Below are 17,421 nucleotides of genomic sequence, written 5' to 3'. Positions count from 1 at the left end.
AGGCTTGTGTGGCCCACATACACATCCATCCTTTCTTCCTCTTTACAGTGTTGAATATTAGGTCAAACTATTTGAAAATACAGATGCTACATGTACTTTGGTCTGCAGCAGTCAACTAAATTCTGGAGGCTTTCAAAACTGAAGCCAGGGAGGACTTCCTTTAGGCACAAGCAACACAAGTGACTGCTTTGGGCCCTGTGCTTCCAGGGGTTCCCAAAGTCCTATACTAACTCGGTGACTGACCCAATTCCCCCCTCAGGCAATATGACCAGAGGGTCTAGAAACTGACAGATGAATCTCCTCCTCTGGAAGCCTTGGGGCCTGCAATTCATAGGGCTAGTCCTTATCTAAGAATTTGATAATATGCATGCAGCAAAGAGTCTGTGAAAATTAGCTTCTCAACCCTTACTTTAGAGTCATCTGTTCTTGTCTTTACCACAAATAAAAACCCAGCTTGCTAATAGCTAAACTGGTCAAGCCAGGTGGCTGGGAGGGGGTGGAGAGGGCAGGGGTGCAACACCGGATAGGCAAGTGAATCCTGCTTTGCCAATCCTCCCCTCTCCCTCTAATGCTCCTCTTAAACTAGCCCTTTAGAGTTAATGGTATGGGTGACACAATGTGGCAGTTTGTTTCAACCAAACATAGCAAGTAACGCATTTAGAAATTTAGTGGTGGAAAGGAAAAAAAAAAAAAAAAAAAAAGAGAGAGAGAGAGCTGGGTATTCATTCCTCTTCATTAATGGCATAAGGCAACTAAGGTTTAACAGCATAAATCAAATTAAATAGCCCAGGGATCTGGTTTGAAAGTTGCCATTTTAATAAAAGGGAGACAACTGGCAGGTTGTTCAGACTACAGACATTCTCTCTCTCTCGTTCTCCTCCTCCCCTGCCCCCCCCTTAACCACCGCCACTACCAACTGCCTTCTCAAATGTAACTTGTCCTGCACTCACTTTGGAACTCCATTCAAGCCACACAGTGGACTTGAGGGCTTAACTGAAAGCAAATGGACAATAAATGTAACTATATTACCTAAGGGCAATGGGGTGAGGGGGAGGCAAAGAAAAATGACTACATTGTTGATATTGGTCAAGTAGACTTTCCCCTGTAACATTTCCAAGAACACTGGGGTTGAATTGGAAGCTTCAGTCATTCACAGTTTTTTTAAAAATAGGCTTTCTACCCTACCCCCCATTCCTGAATATAGCATAGCATCTCATTCTTTTCTCAGTCACTTTACTGGAAAACAGATAAGCTGTTATTTCCTGCTCCTGAATAAACACATTTTATTGAAGAATTGTTCTGCCATAAGAGGGTTAAATAATTTCGGCACAGTTGTTGTGGGAAGATGTGGTGGCCGAAGAACTAGCTTTTTTTCTCTCCAATAGAATGATAATGTAACTGGCATCAGAATTTCCTTAAGCTCCATAGGTGTGATGTTCTGAGCTCCACCTGGAGAGGACAACAGTATTTCCCACAAAGACATGGAAATGTTCTTTTTCATCCAATTGTGTGTGTTGGGAGTGGAGAGAGAGACAGAAACAGAGAGACAGAAAACTCTGCAAGCACAGGGTTAGGAGTCTATTATTTTAGTATCACTATAACTTTACTACTGTTGGGGCTTATTTCTCACCAACACTAATAGAAAATTATTTAGACATCTGCTGTCTGTGCATTATGCTTGGCCTAAGAATATAAGACGACTTCAGGTTTCCGGTACTACCTGCCTTTTATCCTTAGAAATCCAACTTTATCTTCCTTGCATCATCCCAAAAGGTCTGCACAAAATAAAGGCGCAGGCAAATAAAATGTAATGGTTAATAGCATCACTCTCTCAAAACTGCTTATAGTACTACAGAGGAAATCTTTATAAAATCACAACAAACTAAACAACAATTAGTCATTTTGCTCACTCTCCTGAAAGCTTTGGAGCAAACAATCCTCCCCTGCTTGTTACGGAAAGGTACATTTATTGAGAAGAGCATTTTGCAACATTATGATCTGACACAACCTCAAAACTATGGTAATCAGCAACTCTCTAGATACAGCAGCAAGAACCTTTAGCCTTGTCCAAAGGTGTTAACAATGCAGTACTAATGTGACACAACACTAAATGGATGGCCGAATACAAACAGAGACCACTCTATGTATAGGAACCTGCTTTTTTCCTCTTTTGCTTAAGCCCCGCCCTTTAAAGTATACTCCTAAGGAAAACATTATTGAACCCTTACATTAAAAGTATTAGAAGCAGAAAAGAAACACACTTTGTAAAACATGTTTTGGGATAAAACCAGTAAAGCCAAGGCAGATAATAGATAAACTGCTAGCAAAAGATTGAAAACTTTAAAGATTTTCACTATGTTTATAGCATGTCCTTTTCCTCTAGATTATCTGGTAAGAGTTAAACACGGACTAGTCACCTTTGCCTGAGGATCAAATTGACACATCTGGGGTACATTGGAAGCTGCAAGTTTTCTGTATGTTTCAATAACAGCCTGCTACTGAACATTTTAGACTCTCTCTCCTTCTGAACCTTTAGACAGATGAACTGGGTCAAAATGACTGTATTGCATGTCTATAATTTATGCCTGAAGAAGAGCTCTGTGTAAATTTGAAAGCTTGTCTCTCTCACCAACAGAATTTGGTCCAATAAAAGATGTTACCTCATCCACCTTGTCTCTATAATTTATGCCATCAGTTTTGTTTTCTCTCATTGCACCAGTAAAGAAAAAGGGCTGTCCTGATTTAAAGCTGTAAATTCAATTCAAATGGGAAAGTGTTAAATCCAGAAGTGCCTTTGGTCCATTAACTTCCATGTTGATTTGACACGCTCTTTAGTGCTTGGGCAACAGACTCTGCTAGACAACCTATTCCTAAGCAAACAGTGTTTTGTGTCATAAACCATCTGGGGTGCCAGTTATAAGGGCTACTCGTCTAGAGTCAGCTGATATACTTGGAAATTTTGAGGTACAGAACTCAGAAACTTTTCTTCATTACAAAACCCCTTTTGCTAAGCTAAGGAGATTGCCACCAAAGGAATGATGGAAGGAACAAAATTTTGGCTGAGGTAGTTGTTTTCATTATTCAGCTGAAGAAAACCATTGGATATACAAGCTTTCAAAAAATCTATGGTTTTTCTAAGGTACCAATAAAAGTGATACCATTCATAACCTGGACAGTGCTCCCTTTCAGATAGACTCTATAGTTGCAAAGCTAAGTGCCAAGCAGATGGCTGAAATCTGTTTTGTATAAAAAGTGAAAAAGTGTGAGAGTGTGTGTGTGTGTGTTAAACTGCACTCTTTGTATTCATATTCAGGCCTAAGTTTTAGCCCTCAAAATACTGGCACTGAAGCAATCATTAGCAGCATTTTAGACAACTGGCAACTAAGGTATTCACTGTTTTCCACAAAATGTTCAGCTAATATCTCCCAGATGTATAATTAAGACAAAAGATCATCTTCTTAAATTGGTATCAGTGCTTTAGATGGCCTTTCAATAGACTGTGTATGCGAAAAGCAATTTTATTAATTTTTTTAAAATAATGCTCTTACTTTTATTCTATTCTATTTTTCTTTTCTTTTTTCTTTCTTAAAAAAAAACAACCAACAACAGCTGCCCTTATATCGGTTTCCATATCAGCCTCCATCACAACATATTGATAGCAACATAATTTATCTCCACAGTCAGTCATTGCAGTAACAGTGTCAATAGGGAGTTGGGTAACCTACATTGATAACAAAACTTTGCCTGTCTTGTTTTATAAACTCATTATAAAATAATATCTTTTATTTAACCTCCCCGGCTATTTATAGATGTTTAGATCAATTCTGTGGGTCTGGAGAAGTTTGGTTTCGTTACTAGAGCAGCGGACCACTTCAAGAATTGGTTCCTGAGTCTGCCATTCATATACTGTGTAACTTTGGACACGTCATTTATCCTACAGGTGTCTCAGTTAACTCATTAATAAAATGGCTTGTTTATTATTATAAATCACAACAACAATATATTGAAAGGAACAGTGGGGGTTCTGGCCTGAGACAGAGGCTCCTAGGCTTCACCACAACACAAATAAATAATAATCCTTATACAGTGCCTAGCACAATGGGGCATTTAGACACTACTAGAATACAAATATAACATTATTATTAACACTCTCGTTATCAGTATTATCATCATCACCTTCTATCTGAGGCACACAGCTGTTTGTGAAGCTTAAGAAGCTAATATTTCTAAAGCACTTTGAGATTGGCAGATGATAGTTCCTATAGAAATGTCTCACAATGTTGGTGGAATCCTGGCTTCATTGAAGTCAATGGGAGTTTTGCCACTGACTTCAGCGGGGCCAGAATTTCACCTGTGATCTTTGATAAGTCACTTTATCATTCCACCTTGTTTTACCCATCTCTAAAATGGGTGCAGCAATGCAGGCCTGGCTTGGAGGAGTGATAAGAGGCTTAGTTAACTAAGGCCTATATTTTCAGAAGTAACCAGTGATTATGGATGCCCAAGGGGCCAAAACACTCAAAATGAATGACCACTTTGGAAAATGTTGGGCTTACTGGCCCTATCCTACAATGAGCTTTGCATGGGTGGATCCTTGGAACATCACAGAATCTGTTATTATTATAATCAGTTATCTTGCAAGGAGACCCTCTTATAGAGCTTCTTAAACAAGACAGCTCACTCACCCAGGAATAACATTTAGAAGCTAAACTGCTCAAATCCAAAGACTCTGGAGTTTGTACTCACTATTTTCAACTGTATTTTGTGAGAGAATGATACAGCACATAGATTAAAGCCAAATCTACCACCATCGTTCATTGATCCAGTCCTATATTGCAGTGTATTCCTGCAAATTATTGCCACTGGAAATGCAAATTATTGAAAGAGAGGTTATGGAAAACTTCTTACCTGGTAAGAAAACAACTCCTCCCTTTTAATAAGCTTCTGTCACATCCTTCACTTTGGGTCTTTGTCACACATTTTAAAAAGCAGATATCAAATATTTGGATGGGTGAGAACCACAATATATTTTGTACCCTGTAATGTGGTTTCTGCTTTTAAGTTACTTTGTTTGCTCACAGTGGCTGCTTATATTGCTGCCTTTGGAAAGTTATTCCTCACATTAATTACAATCTGTGTAAAGAATATTTTTCCTGTAGTCCCCCAGTGTCTGGTCCTAAGGTTGTAAAATGTATGACAGCTCTTGTACCTATGGCTGGAGAGCCTAATTGTTCTCCAAGATGAGCAAGCCCCTTACTTGGCTGTAAGTTACATATACACTCTTAATTTACTGCTTAAACACTGCATGTTCTGCTACCTATATTCAGTTCTCAAAACTTGCCTGCAGGTAGAGAATTATTTTTGACACATGCTCAGAAAGTTGGAGATGTTAGAGATGGTATTTTTCCCCTCTATCAAAGTAGTTGAAAGAATATCTAAAGCTGTAAATATTCTTGGAGACTTAATGCTATTAATTATATTCCAAAGCCCCTGTTTTACATATTTAAGTAATTTAAATATTATATTTCATCTTGCTAGAATGAGACCTTTAGAAACAGTAATTGGACTGCTAGAAATCTATAATTTGCAGTTCTCAGGATCTTAAGAAGGGGAAGAATGGTTTTAAGGTTAAAGCAGAGGACTAGCAGGCAGTATCGCTGGCCTCCTTCCCCAGATGTGCCAATAACTTTGCAACTTCATTCCTCAGTTTCCCCATGTGTAGGCTGGGGATAACAGTGATATTTTATTGCTAGACATCATGGAAGTCTTGAGAATTAATTCATTAATGTTTCGAGTTCCTAAAATGAAAGGCACTATACAAGATCTATTATCCACAATAAATCAGTGTCTATAGCTATACTATCTTTTTTAAAGGCTGGGAAGACAAAGTTTAATCAACCCCCCCTACGTAACTGTAGGTTGAGGAAATAGACCTACAAATGTATATGCATGCCCTACTGTACCTGCACAAATATGCATTTGTGCCTGCCAAACAGTCATTCACAGGCACAAATCTGCATTTTTGCAAGTACACAGATGAACATATAACCAGTGTGTAGATTCTCTATGTGAATTCCACAATATGACTTTAAGGCAGAATTCTCATTCACGATCCATATCATGGATCCCTTATCTACACTATGATTCTGTCTCATGCAAAAGACACTGACATTAGTAAAAGTTCTGAGCACTCAGTACGTTCTTCAGGGTACAGTCCTTAGTGGGGCTCTGATCCACGAGTGCTATTGCAACACAAACAAATAATAAACAACAACAATAATACAAGCGCAGAGTGTGCATGAGAGATTTATAGGGCATATCTAAGAGCAGTGTTTTGCCCTTTAGTTTGTATGGCATCTTATGCAAAACACTTTATTCCAAAAGGCTTTATAGAGCTACCTAATATAATTACAACGTTAGAAAAACAATTGCATAAAAGGAGAGAAATTAAGAGGCAGAGGCAAGGGAGAGGAGTCTTCCACCAAACTACATTGAGCCAGATTCTGATCTGAGTTAAAAAAAAAGAATTAACTCCAGATTCACATGGGTGTATCAGTTCTGGCCAGTGTTCTTTGCAAGATATAGTCCAGAAATATCCAGGTAAATATCCAAAACCTGAGAACAAAAGACAAACCAAACACTGAACCTGAAAAAAAAGCTGCCTCTGAATTTCAAGGCCAGAAGCTCAGATATTTTTAAAAGAAGTGCTAAAGGAACCTATTTGGCTGCATGCAAGTGTAACTAAAGGAGAATTTACCAGGTGAATGATATTAAATATTTTAACATGTTTTATTTAGTTTATCGTGTTTGGGTTTTAATGTTTCACACCAGGAGAGGAATGAGCATGTACCATGTAAAGACAATCCAGCAAAATTACACCAGTTTGTAACAGAAGTGCCAAACCTGGAAGGCCCCCCAGCCCTATCAAATCCACTAAGAGTACTTGTGCCCCACAGAGTCCCTGAGTGTGTAATTAAAATGTAGGGGAGAAAATACCACAAGTACAAACTTTACAAAAGTTTTTAGAAAAAAATATTTCCAGTTTTTTTTTTAAGTGAATTTAATGAAACTGCCAGGTTGATAGCTCTGAAAAACAGAAGTCTTCTCTGTAGCCGCAGGACAAATAAAGCATGGGCAGTGCTAATGCAAGCCAAGCTTCCCCCAACACAACTCCGCCAAAGTGCCTCAAGCCTGACATAGTCAGACCACCTCTAAGGGTGAGAGGGCACTTTAAGCTCTGTGCCCATTCATTACATGGACCCTCTGTTGAGATAGTGAATACCCTAAAATGGACATTAATCTAACACACTATGGATGTTATTTATTTATTTATTTAAAATTTTGGCCTTTCACACTGTGATGCATTTTGCCACATCACATCCAGCCACAGCCGTCTTTTTTTAGGTTACTCTAGGGTAAATGGAACATAAACCTAATGCAACCAAGTAACATGACCTATCGAAGTAATATATAATACAAACACACACACACACCGGTTTTAATCTTGCCTTCATATTTTCACCACAGTTACTTTTAAAAACATAGTTATCTCCCGAAGACCTTCAAACAATGAAATAGGAGAGCTTGTAGAAAAGTGTCATTGGTTTACAGCCAGCAACTTCTCTTTATACTGTTGCTCTTACTCTATCTATTGTGCGGGCACTGGCAAGTAGCCCTAGTTGCTATTAGCCAGATTATTTTTATCCATGCAGTATGAAAAATCCTGTGCAGTTGATGAATGAACTATGGTACAGTAGTTTACTCTCATCTTCTTAACTCCGGGAAACTGATGCATGTATGTACTCAGCACCAAAGAGACAATGAGGATGAAAAATCCTACAGGTTCTCCTTTACATTTCCTAGTTAGAAAGTATACTAGATATAGACAACAATCTTAACTATGCAAATACATACATACATGCACATGCAAACTTTATCACCACTAATAAGGAACTCTGATTCTTCTGACAAGAAAACCAAATATCTATTCACTATGCTTATTTTTTACTCAAAAGCATTTCAGTTCAAGGCATGAAGAATGGAAAAAAAATATTTAGTAATAAGTCTTAAATATAAACACAAAATAATTAGCACCGGGGTAGCATTTTATGATATCTTAGAATAAATAGCATCACTTAAACCACACAGACACCCACTTGCTAGAAAACCAAGCAATAAATAAAATCAATATGAACTTTCAGGAAACGCAAAAGCAGAAGTACATTACAAACTAAGAGTGTAATTATTATAGATATCAATGAGCATTTGTTCCTTTTAAAAAAAATTAACACAGAGAATCTGGAATCCTGTAGATCAATTTTTCAAAATGTTTTTATTTAAATTTAGCATATCAAGCTTTTTATGCACAAACGGATTAATAAATATTACCTAATTAATCCTCACAATATACTTTTAAGGGAGGCAAGTCCAATGCCGATTTCAAACTTCTAAAATAAGCCATGAAACTCTCTATATTAATTGTAATTCTGTCATGTTTTACAAATATAAAATAATGACATCACCTTGCAGAAAATTAATAGCTCTCAGGCAAAGTGACAAAACGTCATGATGTCCAAAAATGTCACATATGCCAAAAACTAAAGCAAAGAGGAAAATGTTGACAAGTTTCTCAAAAAACAAACAAAAAACCCATCACAAAAACCAAACCAAACAAAAAACCACAACACACCTGGGCAACTCCACTGAAGTACAGATTAAGATGATTCTAACAGTCAGAACTCAATTCAGGTCCTTTTTTTTTTTAAACCCACCAACCTTCAGAAATATATACTTTTTATATTAATTACCACTTTCTACATCAGAATTCCATTCAGACCTTACATTATTTTAATACACAAAGGTCCCTGGAAGCAGTTCTCACCAAAATTCTTCAAAATCTTGTCTAAATTTGGTGTCTCTCTCAACAACTAGTATGTGTAGAACTTCACACTGTCAAGAGGACATATGGGCTCAGGAGCAACTTTTAGTGACTCTTGCTTCTCGGGCTGACAGAGGCTGCGATCATTGCAGAGGTGACAAACTCAGTATCTTCAGTGGAGGGTGCAGTGCACACTGTTCTCAAGTACCCCCCTAGCGGCTGGCTGAAAGTAGGTATTGCATGATCTCCAGAGGAAATGTGAGAGGTATTAAACTTATACTATGACAAGCTACTCTGTAGAGTACGAGGAGGGAGATAAAACGTGTAGGAATATGCATCTTAAAAAATTGTAGCCCTGAATGAAAGGGTGGGTGAAAAATCCATAATCTCCCACTTCAACCAGTAACTGTCAGGTATATCTATGAAATGGTGACAAAGACTCACTGATATAAGCTCATGTCAGGTATGGTGCTCAAGATACCTAGCAACGGTTTATCACCCAAACCAGAAAGTTAAAGTAACAAACATATCTTTTTTTTTTTTAATGTTATAGAGGGGGAAAGGTTTTCATATTCCTTAATCTAATGATCTGACTGGAGTTTGTTTTCTTTCTAATTCAATTTTAACTTTTCTATATTTAAGAAATTAACAGGAGTTTATATGGTGTTTCAGTGACACAGCAGATAAAAGATCTAAAAACATTTTTTTTAAATCCCTGCTTCTATATATGCTGCTTGTTAAATGAAATCCTTATAATCCTCAGAGAAGTACTACCGTTATTGACTAATTGCTGTGAACTCTTCTTTTCAATTGATTATGGTATTAGGTATTCACAGGCACTGCATAGTTGTATTGTGTACAGGTAAAACATAGAAACTATGTTGCCTTCTCCTTCCACTTATCGGTTAATTATGTTTAAATCATGACTGAACAATAAATGATTAAAAAAAAAGCGAAGAAAATGTAAGTCTCATTTTTGCAACTTAGTTCTGAAAGCGGAGATATTTGACATGCATATAGGTAAGTGCCCTACACAACATTGTAAACAGATTGCTTAAAAATATATATAGTAAGAAGAGCATGCAAAGAAATTGAGGTTTTACCTGTGGATGATATTTTTTTTCTTAAAAATATATTTGTGTATGTATCATTTATATAAATATAATTATATCTAACAGAAATATATGTCTATCCTACCAAACAGCATTGTGGCTAAGTAATACAACACGTTATCATTACGCCTCTCATGTGATATAGCTATGGATGCTAGTTAAAGGCTCCCTAAGAAATAGTAAATACTTCATATGCTTATTGTATTTAAGGTCTCTGGATAACAAGAAGAAGAAAAACATTTCTTATCACATATAAAGGTACCAATAAAACACTCTATGCACATAAGCATCGCAACATGCTTGGTGGTGGTGGGGTGTGGGTGTGTGCGTGTGCATTAAGTAACTCTTTGAATACAGATGAGGAGCCAGCCACCCAGAATCCGGTAATGCCAAACTCTTGAGCCAAAAAATACAACAGTATGAACTGTTCAATTTGATGTGTCGCTTGTCAGTCCCCTCATATGTAGATCTGCATTCTAAGCGTAGTTGGTTATTCAAACAACTTGTAAATTATTGAGATGTTAATTAAAGTCTATAATCAGTTACAGTCAACTTCTTCCCCATAAAGCATAAGCACAACAAATGAAATCAGTAAAGAACATTAATGAACATTCTGGAAATGTATTATTCCTTTAGTCCTATCACAGAAATATAAAAACAATCAAATTTTATTTGCGCAAAAATTGTTATCTGAAACTTTTCACTTGAGTTCAATTATTCCTCTACTCCCAGACCCTTACACCTAAATAAACAAACAGGAAAATCATTTTTTGAAAACAATTCAGTGGAACATAAGTGACATCCAGTTCAATATTGGTAAAATCTCAAACTTTTTTTTTTAAATCAAAGCATAACATTCTTTTTATTTCTACAGGTAGATTTTATGAGAATGAGACATCATTCTGGGTTGTTTTTGTTTGTTTGTTTTTTACAAAAACTCTCAGCACAAATAGTAGGGTGAAGACTTTTAGTGTAACTTTGGTTCAGAAAAGCACTTATGAAAAATATACAAAGTTTCCATTTAGGCAAATGATTTCTCCATTTAACAGTGTTGGTACGACCCCAAAATAAATTCAGTGGGAGTCTGAAATGTCTCTTGCAGCATAGCAACTAAGTGTTTTCTCCCCTCAGCAGCGACTTACTTTTACACCCTTGAGCCCTTCCCTTTCTACAAACTGTCTATCTACTCATGTAATTTCTAGAGCAAGCACCCTTTTATCCTCTCTCTACCTTTTGTCTTCCTTTCTTCCTTAGGAAATATTAACTTACCCTTCCTTCTTCAACAAACACCACACACTTCTTTACCTTGAATCTACAAAAAGACGTCACTCTGTCATGATGCCTAGTTTAGCCACTCTCAAAGGCTACAGAAAAATGTAAATATGCAGTATTTAACATTGATTTAAGAATATCATACACTAGGACATTGTTGAGGTTACTTTATTTTTCATTTACTAGATTTTATTAGGACATTAAAACTTTATGCTGGGCATTTTTGAGCTCTTAATCATTCTGCAAATTTCAGTACTGTTCGTGATGGTTCTAGCTACACTTGCTCTATTTCTCAGGGAACTCAAACTTTCTATTGTGGGTTTACCTTCTGTTTTCAACAAACTTTATGTAATTTTAAAAAATCAAGGCTATTCTTCTGAATAATTTGATGTGGATTCTAAGTGCCACAGGTGCACCAAAAAGTACATCCCAGCAGTCATTTACTCTCTAATAAGTACACAGATTCCAGTTATAAATTTCTCCATACATTTTTTCTGCAAGCATTCTCCTCCTCAGTTTGCGCTTTCTGATGATCCTTTCGATTATACAATGGAACCTCCACAAATAAAAATAAAGAGGTGCAAGGAACTTCTCAGTAGAAACCAAAAATCCTAACACTTAAGGAACGATTTATAAATTGTACGTGCTAATTTACAAAACCTAGTGCATGTTACTACTGCTGCTGAATTAATTAATGCTTGTTTATTCGCCTGACAATGTGGACCATTTTCATTCCTAGTGTGTATCAGAAATGTCCATGATAAACAAGAGAAGTCTCCTTCGTTCTAACCCCTCGATTCATTAGAAAGTTGGGGTAACACTTTAAAGTTTCTAAACTGCTTATAGTTACTAGGATACAATGAAACATGAACAATTCTCCTTAGGGCAATGATGACAGCAAAAGAAGAATAACTCTTCTGCAGTACATATACACTCTGAGAACTAAACAGCAAACAGCTCTACATGCTGAATCTTTACCTCCTTGTAATCTATTACACAATCAGTTTTATAGGGGCTTGTGCACGTTAGTAACAAAACTGAAGCTGACCATGTGGATGTGACAGGTGGGACCCCAGAGTGTGGAGAAAACACAAAGTATTGTATTGTTGAGAATATAACTGCTCAAGAAGCAGCCTCCTATATATGGTACATGGATATGCATGTGAATTGTGTGTGCGTGCGTGTGTATGTACGTATGTTCTTGTGCCTGTCTTTTGATAAATATAAATACACTACATGGACAGTATCTGTTGTGTGCATGTGTGTGTAACTATAGCCAAACGCACATATACAATGTAAACAAATGGTAATGATTAACAGAGATATTGGTTTGTATTACTAATTCCAACTACAGAGGAAAAATGGTAAAAAAAAATCATATGTTGCGAGATTTCTTTTATATTGCTTATCTTTATTCCTTGAAACCATCTGCATAGCCAAAAGAATAACAGTGAAGTATTGATTGTTTAACTAGAATTTTTAAAAGAGCAAATCTCTGAGCTCTAAAAACGAAATGTATGCCTTGAGAAAGATTAGGGAGAAATTAGTTTTACTACTATGGAAAAAGTTAGGTTCAAAATGAAGAAAAAAAAGTCATGTAATGAGAAGTCAAAGGGAAAAAAAAGTCCATCAATAAAAAAATGAAAAGACTATATCTGTTTAATAGACTTACACGTATTCTATTCATCACAAAGTTCAAAGAACAATCTAATAGCTTCCTTACAAATTTCTACCTTGGTGAAGTATTTGGAATACTTTTAACCACTGACTGCGTGTACAAGAGAAATCTGTTTATTGTTATATTAGCTCAGGGTCCATCACTATAAACAGTAATAGTTTCCCAGGTACTCTAGCTAACTTAATATAGTACACATGAGTAAAAGCAATCTTTACTCTTCTATCACAATAAGAAGAAACTAAAAAAAATTTCAGGTATTTTAAATAGAGCTGACAAATGAATTGTATTAAATAAAATCTTTTAAGTAGTTCAACAATTCTAGTGCCGTTTTCTGTAAGGAAGTGTTTTAGTCACAAAAAGAGACAGAAAGTGTTAAAATAGTTCTTACTTTTTTGAATTTCCTACTTAATTACATATTCTTCTATTTTTATTTTTCTTCTTTATTTTAATCCATTCTTTCCTGTCCTTTCACTGCATGCATATTTTTCTGCCTACTTAAAATGTTTTCATCTTCCTTTCTTTTCTGTGCCTTTTACTATCATATTCAGTAGTTTGAGCGATGAACAGCTTGACTTAGCATATTTTTAACCAGCTGGTCTAGCACCTAGCCTGCATTGCATAGTCAGATACAACCAAATGTTTATACAGAAGGTAGCTTTCATGGGGGAAAAAAAAAAAAAAAAGCCTAAGTAAAATGCATCCTGGCGTTCTTTTGTTTACTAAATGAAAAGTTTGAATTCTTTGTTAAAGGAAAACAAAGGCCTATTTATAATATTTAAAAATTAAGCTGGAGGGGAAGGATATTGGATCTTCAATGGAAGTGTGTACAAATGTATGAGAGGAGGCTTCAAAACACAGTTTAGAAGATGCAGTTTTAAGTGAAATAAGTATTAAGCTCTGGAGATTACAAACCACTGCCAGGGATAGCAAAAAACTTAATTCCAAATATACAAGGCTCCTACTTTAGCAAGAGGGGGGAGGGAAATAGGTCATAAATCAAAATTCTGCTTTTAACACTCAGTGAAAGAGGTGCTGGCTAAAACTTAGATTCAAGTTTCCTTTTTTTTTAAGATACTTAAAAGCTGATCTATTGACAGAATGTTGTGATGTTAACTTGACTAAAAATAATAACTTCTGTTAGATCAACAAAAGGTCATGTGCTTTACAGAGCGCCTTCCAAAGTTTTAGGGAAGGATCAAATTGGAAGTTAAATCCATGGTTTCACCCATAACCAGACACCTTCTCTATCACCCCAGAAATCACTTCTTGAAGAGAGACAGAGATGCTAAAAATTAGGGCATTATGCATCAAATATTGCCTCCTATATTTTAGTAGAGTGGCTCAGAGAAGGAGTGTGGAAGAGAGCAAGAGAGAGAGAAAGAGAGAGAGATCATGATAAAGTTCATTAAGATCCCCATTAGGAATCTAAACACCACCAGAAAAGCATCACTGGTGAAGCAGTTTTAAAGGACTTTGCAGATCCCTTCAATCTGGTTCAGGCAACAGCAACAAAAACCACCACCACCACCAAATGATCAGCAAACTGACATGTACTCTGAATTGCAAAGGTAAAGCTTCTCCACCGAGCATTCTTTTGGGGAGCATCTCACCACTGACACAGAGACTGCTGCAAAAAGGGAGAGTTATACTTACACACACACACCCACACCCCACTCACCTTTCAAACTCCTGAGGTAAATCAGGGTCAGTTAGCATGCTGGAAAAGCACAATTTCCCTTTGTCACAGCAGCCACCTATGATCGCCTCCAACTGAACCTGTCAAGTGAGTCCAAACCTTCTAAACCGATTGATTTTCTCTTTTTCTCTGTCTGGCTCGCTCTCTCTCTCTCTCTCTCTCTCCCCCACCCCCCTCTCTGAGCTAGGACTCCTTGACCAGTCTCTTAAAGGGGTAGCACACTTAGCAGTAGACACTGTTTATAAAACTCCCCCCACAGCGGAGCAGCATGCTGCGGCTGCAAAGCACTAGACAACCTCAGGGTGCCTGTCCTTTCCTTTTAATTCTGTCCTCCAGTCACCACAAAATGGGAGAAGTCAACTCATTTAACGTCCATAAAAAGAAAAGAAGAAAACCCAAAACCTGTAAACCAGGAGTGAACCCCTGTGCTGAGGCAGATCAGTGGAGAAAGATGATAAAACAAGAGCAGCCTGATTAAACTGAAGCTGTTATCAACTCCCTCGGAGTTGAAATAGGGAAGAAAAGATTAGACACACAAAAATGTAACCAAAGGCATTTGTACTCAAAGAATTTCCATTCCTCTCCCCCCCCCCTTTTTTTTTTTTTTTAAATCTCTCTCCCTCTCCCTCTTTGGGGGGAAAAAAACAACAAAAAACAATCAGGCATTGTTCTGAGGGAAGAAAAGCAACTTTGACAGATTGAAATATAGCAGAGGCCCCTTCAAGGAAACCTGTAAACAACTTGTCACTCACTCTGTCGGTCTCACTGTTAGCTCTTGCTTGCCACAAAGTGCTGCGAACCGTCCTGGCAACAAAACCAAAGTTTCCTCAGCTCCAAACTCCATCAAACAGCCCTGGTGTGTGAAGGGGGAAAGGTATCCACATGCCAAAACAACACACACACACAGAGCACAAAAACAACAATAAACTTTCAGTCTGTCCTCTGGGGTTTTTTTTTTTTTTAAACCCTTCTCTCTGAGCAAGTCAAAGGAATCCCTTAGCTGCGGATCTCTTTAATTTCCTCTGCCCAGACAGCCACAGATAACAAGGTGGACAAACTATGGTTTTAGAGAATCTAAGCTGGCTGGCAGAGCACAGCCTTCATAGCAGTTCCAATTATCTAGATAAAAATCTGGCAGACGAGGAAGGTAATCAGGTAATGGACCTTTGACATGAAATGACAGAGGCGCGCGCGCACACACACTTACACATACACACATGCAGAGGCAGTGACTGGCCAGTGCACTGCAGCATCTGGTCAAATAGTAATGCACACGCACACATTCACACACATAGAAGACAGTGTGAATGCTCCACATCATACACACACAGAGACAGAGAGAGGGAGAGGGAGAGAAAGAGAGAGACCAGCTATCCACTCCTACTGGGAGGGTTCATTCTGCACAAAAGGCTACATTACAGAGCCCGCCCCAATAAGGAAGGGGGGGAGGATGGGGGAAGCCTTCTATTGTCGAGAGGGCAGGTCAGTTGATTAGATTTTCTGTGGAGAATTCCACGAGGAAATTCCCTTCAAAGCCGAAGTGATTAACTGGGGGCTATTCTGGAAATGGAGCAGACAATGGCTCAACAGTCTGTACGGCCAATGTCCAGGCTGGCACTGAACTCACTTTAAAAATAAATAAATAAAAAAGCCAGAGTCTCTGTTCTTTTACACACACAGCATGGTCACACTTAAACCTCTATTCCTTTCTTTCCAGCTTCCCCTCCCAGTTAGGGTTGGTTGGGGTTTTTTGGTTGTTGTTGTTTTTTTAAATTTTGCAGCTGGCCAACATTAAGGGCCTTTAAAAACCACAAGGTTTTAACCCCACAGCAGTTTGATTAGGTCCATTCCCTTCCTCACTTCCCCCCATCCCCCACAACAGGCAGACAGTAAGTTTACTTTTTTAGATATACACAAGTGTAGAAACACACACTCACAGGGGATGCTATAAAATGTTCAACCTTTTCCATGTTGATTTTAAAAAAGTAAAAAAAAAAACATATCAATTAAAATTCAGCAATATGTCCTTTTAAAATAAGGCGGTCTTTTAAATTTTGTGTATATTGTAAAACTGTACACACGTGCACACATACAGAGGGTATACACTATGGTGTAGTATCAAGGCTTTATCAGCATGAGTCTGGGATGCGGCTTTAGTCACAAGTAGTAACAAACACTTGTGAGTTACGCATATCTTCCCAAATGAGCATTATGTCACTTGTGGGAGCAAAACACTGGAGCTAAATTTGCAAAGGCACCTTCAGTGTAGTACAGAAAAGAGTTTCAACCAAGACTGTCTCAAATCTGCGTCATATGTACTGCAGCATTCAGAGCAGTCACATAGAATTTGTCAACTCCTGGCATGAGGTAGATCTAATGGCTCCTCACTATGGGGCGGAGTAAACTGGTTTCCTTGAGTAGCCCCTGGCAGATAATATTTTCCACAGAGGTTCATTCACAATAAACTGACAAATCTAGTTAATATGTTCAAGATTTTTTGTTTGTTTTTTAGTAGCTAACCCTTCTAGGATAGCTATGAAACAGACTTTAATAGAGGGGCAGCAGCAGATGGGGAAAAATAACCCCACACACTTTGCATTTCATCTGAGGATCTCAAGCCATTTTAATTAAGTCTCACATTACTCCTTTGTAGTAAATAAATATAATTATGCCTCGTTCTGATACCCTTAGTTGTGTTGAACAGTATCATACAGCTTGCTCAGGAAGGATAGACAGGGGGAAAAGGGAGGAGGTGTTGCCTTATAGATTAAAAATGTACACACTT

At 37.5% G+C, this 17,421-nt stretch overlaps 1 protein-coding gene across 34 annotated transcripts in view; it reads right to left on the bottom strand.

Moving 5' to 3' along the window:
* The window catches only part of SOX5 (SRY-box transcription factor 5), an 807,001-nt gene that overhangs the window by 325,804 nt on the left and 463,776 nt on the right, over positions 1 to 17,421 (bottom strand). For 5 of the 34 annotated variants that reach the window (XM_008165605.4, XM_065568257.1, XM_065568335.1 and 2 more), the window contains exon 1: positions 14,619 to 14,811. The exons of 12 other annotated variants lie outside the window; for them this stretch is intronic. In XM_008165605.4, coding sequence (XP_008163827.2) covers positions 14,619 to 14,656 — 38 coding nt within the window. In that variant the 5' untranslated portion in view covers positions 14,657 to 14,811. Of the gene's footprint in view, positions 1 to 14,618; positions 14,812 to 15,388; positions 16,036 to 17,421 lie in introns of those variants that run through there. 17 more of the 34 variants (XM_008165598.4, XM_065568265.1, XM_042848837.2 and 14 more) reach the window with 10 other exon arrangements.

Source organism: Chrysemys picta, chromosome 1 (genome assembly GCF_011386835.1).
Source record: "Chrysemys picta bellii isolate R12L10 chromosome 1, ASM1138683v2, whole genome shotgun sequence".
NCBI lineage: Eukaryota > Metazoa > Chordata > Testudines > Emydidae > Chrysemys > Chrysemys picta.
This window is presented reverse-complemented; position numbering and strand designations above follow the sequence as displayed.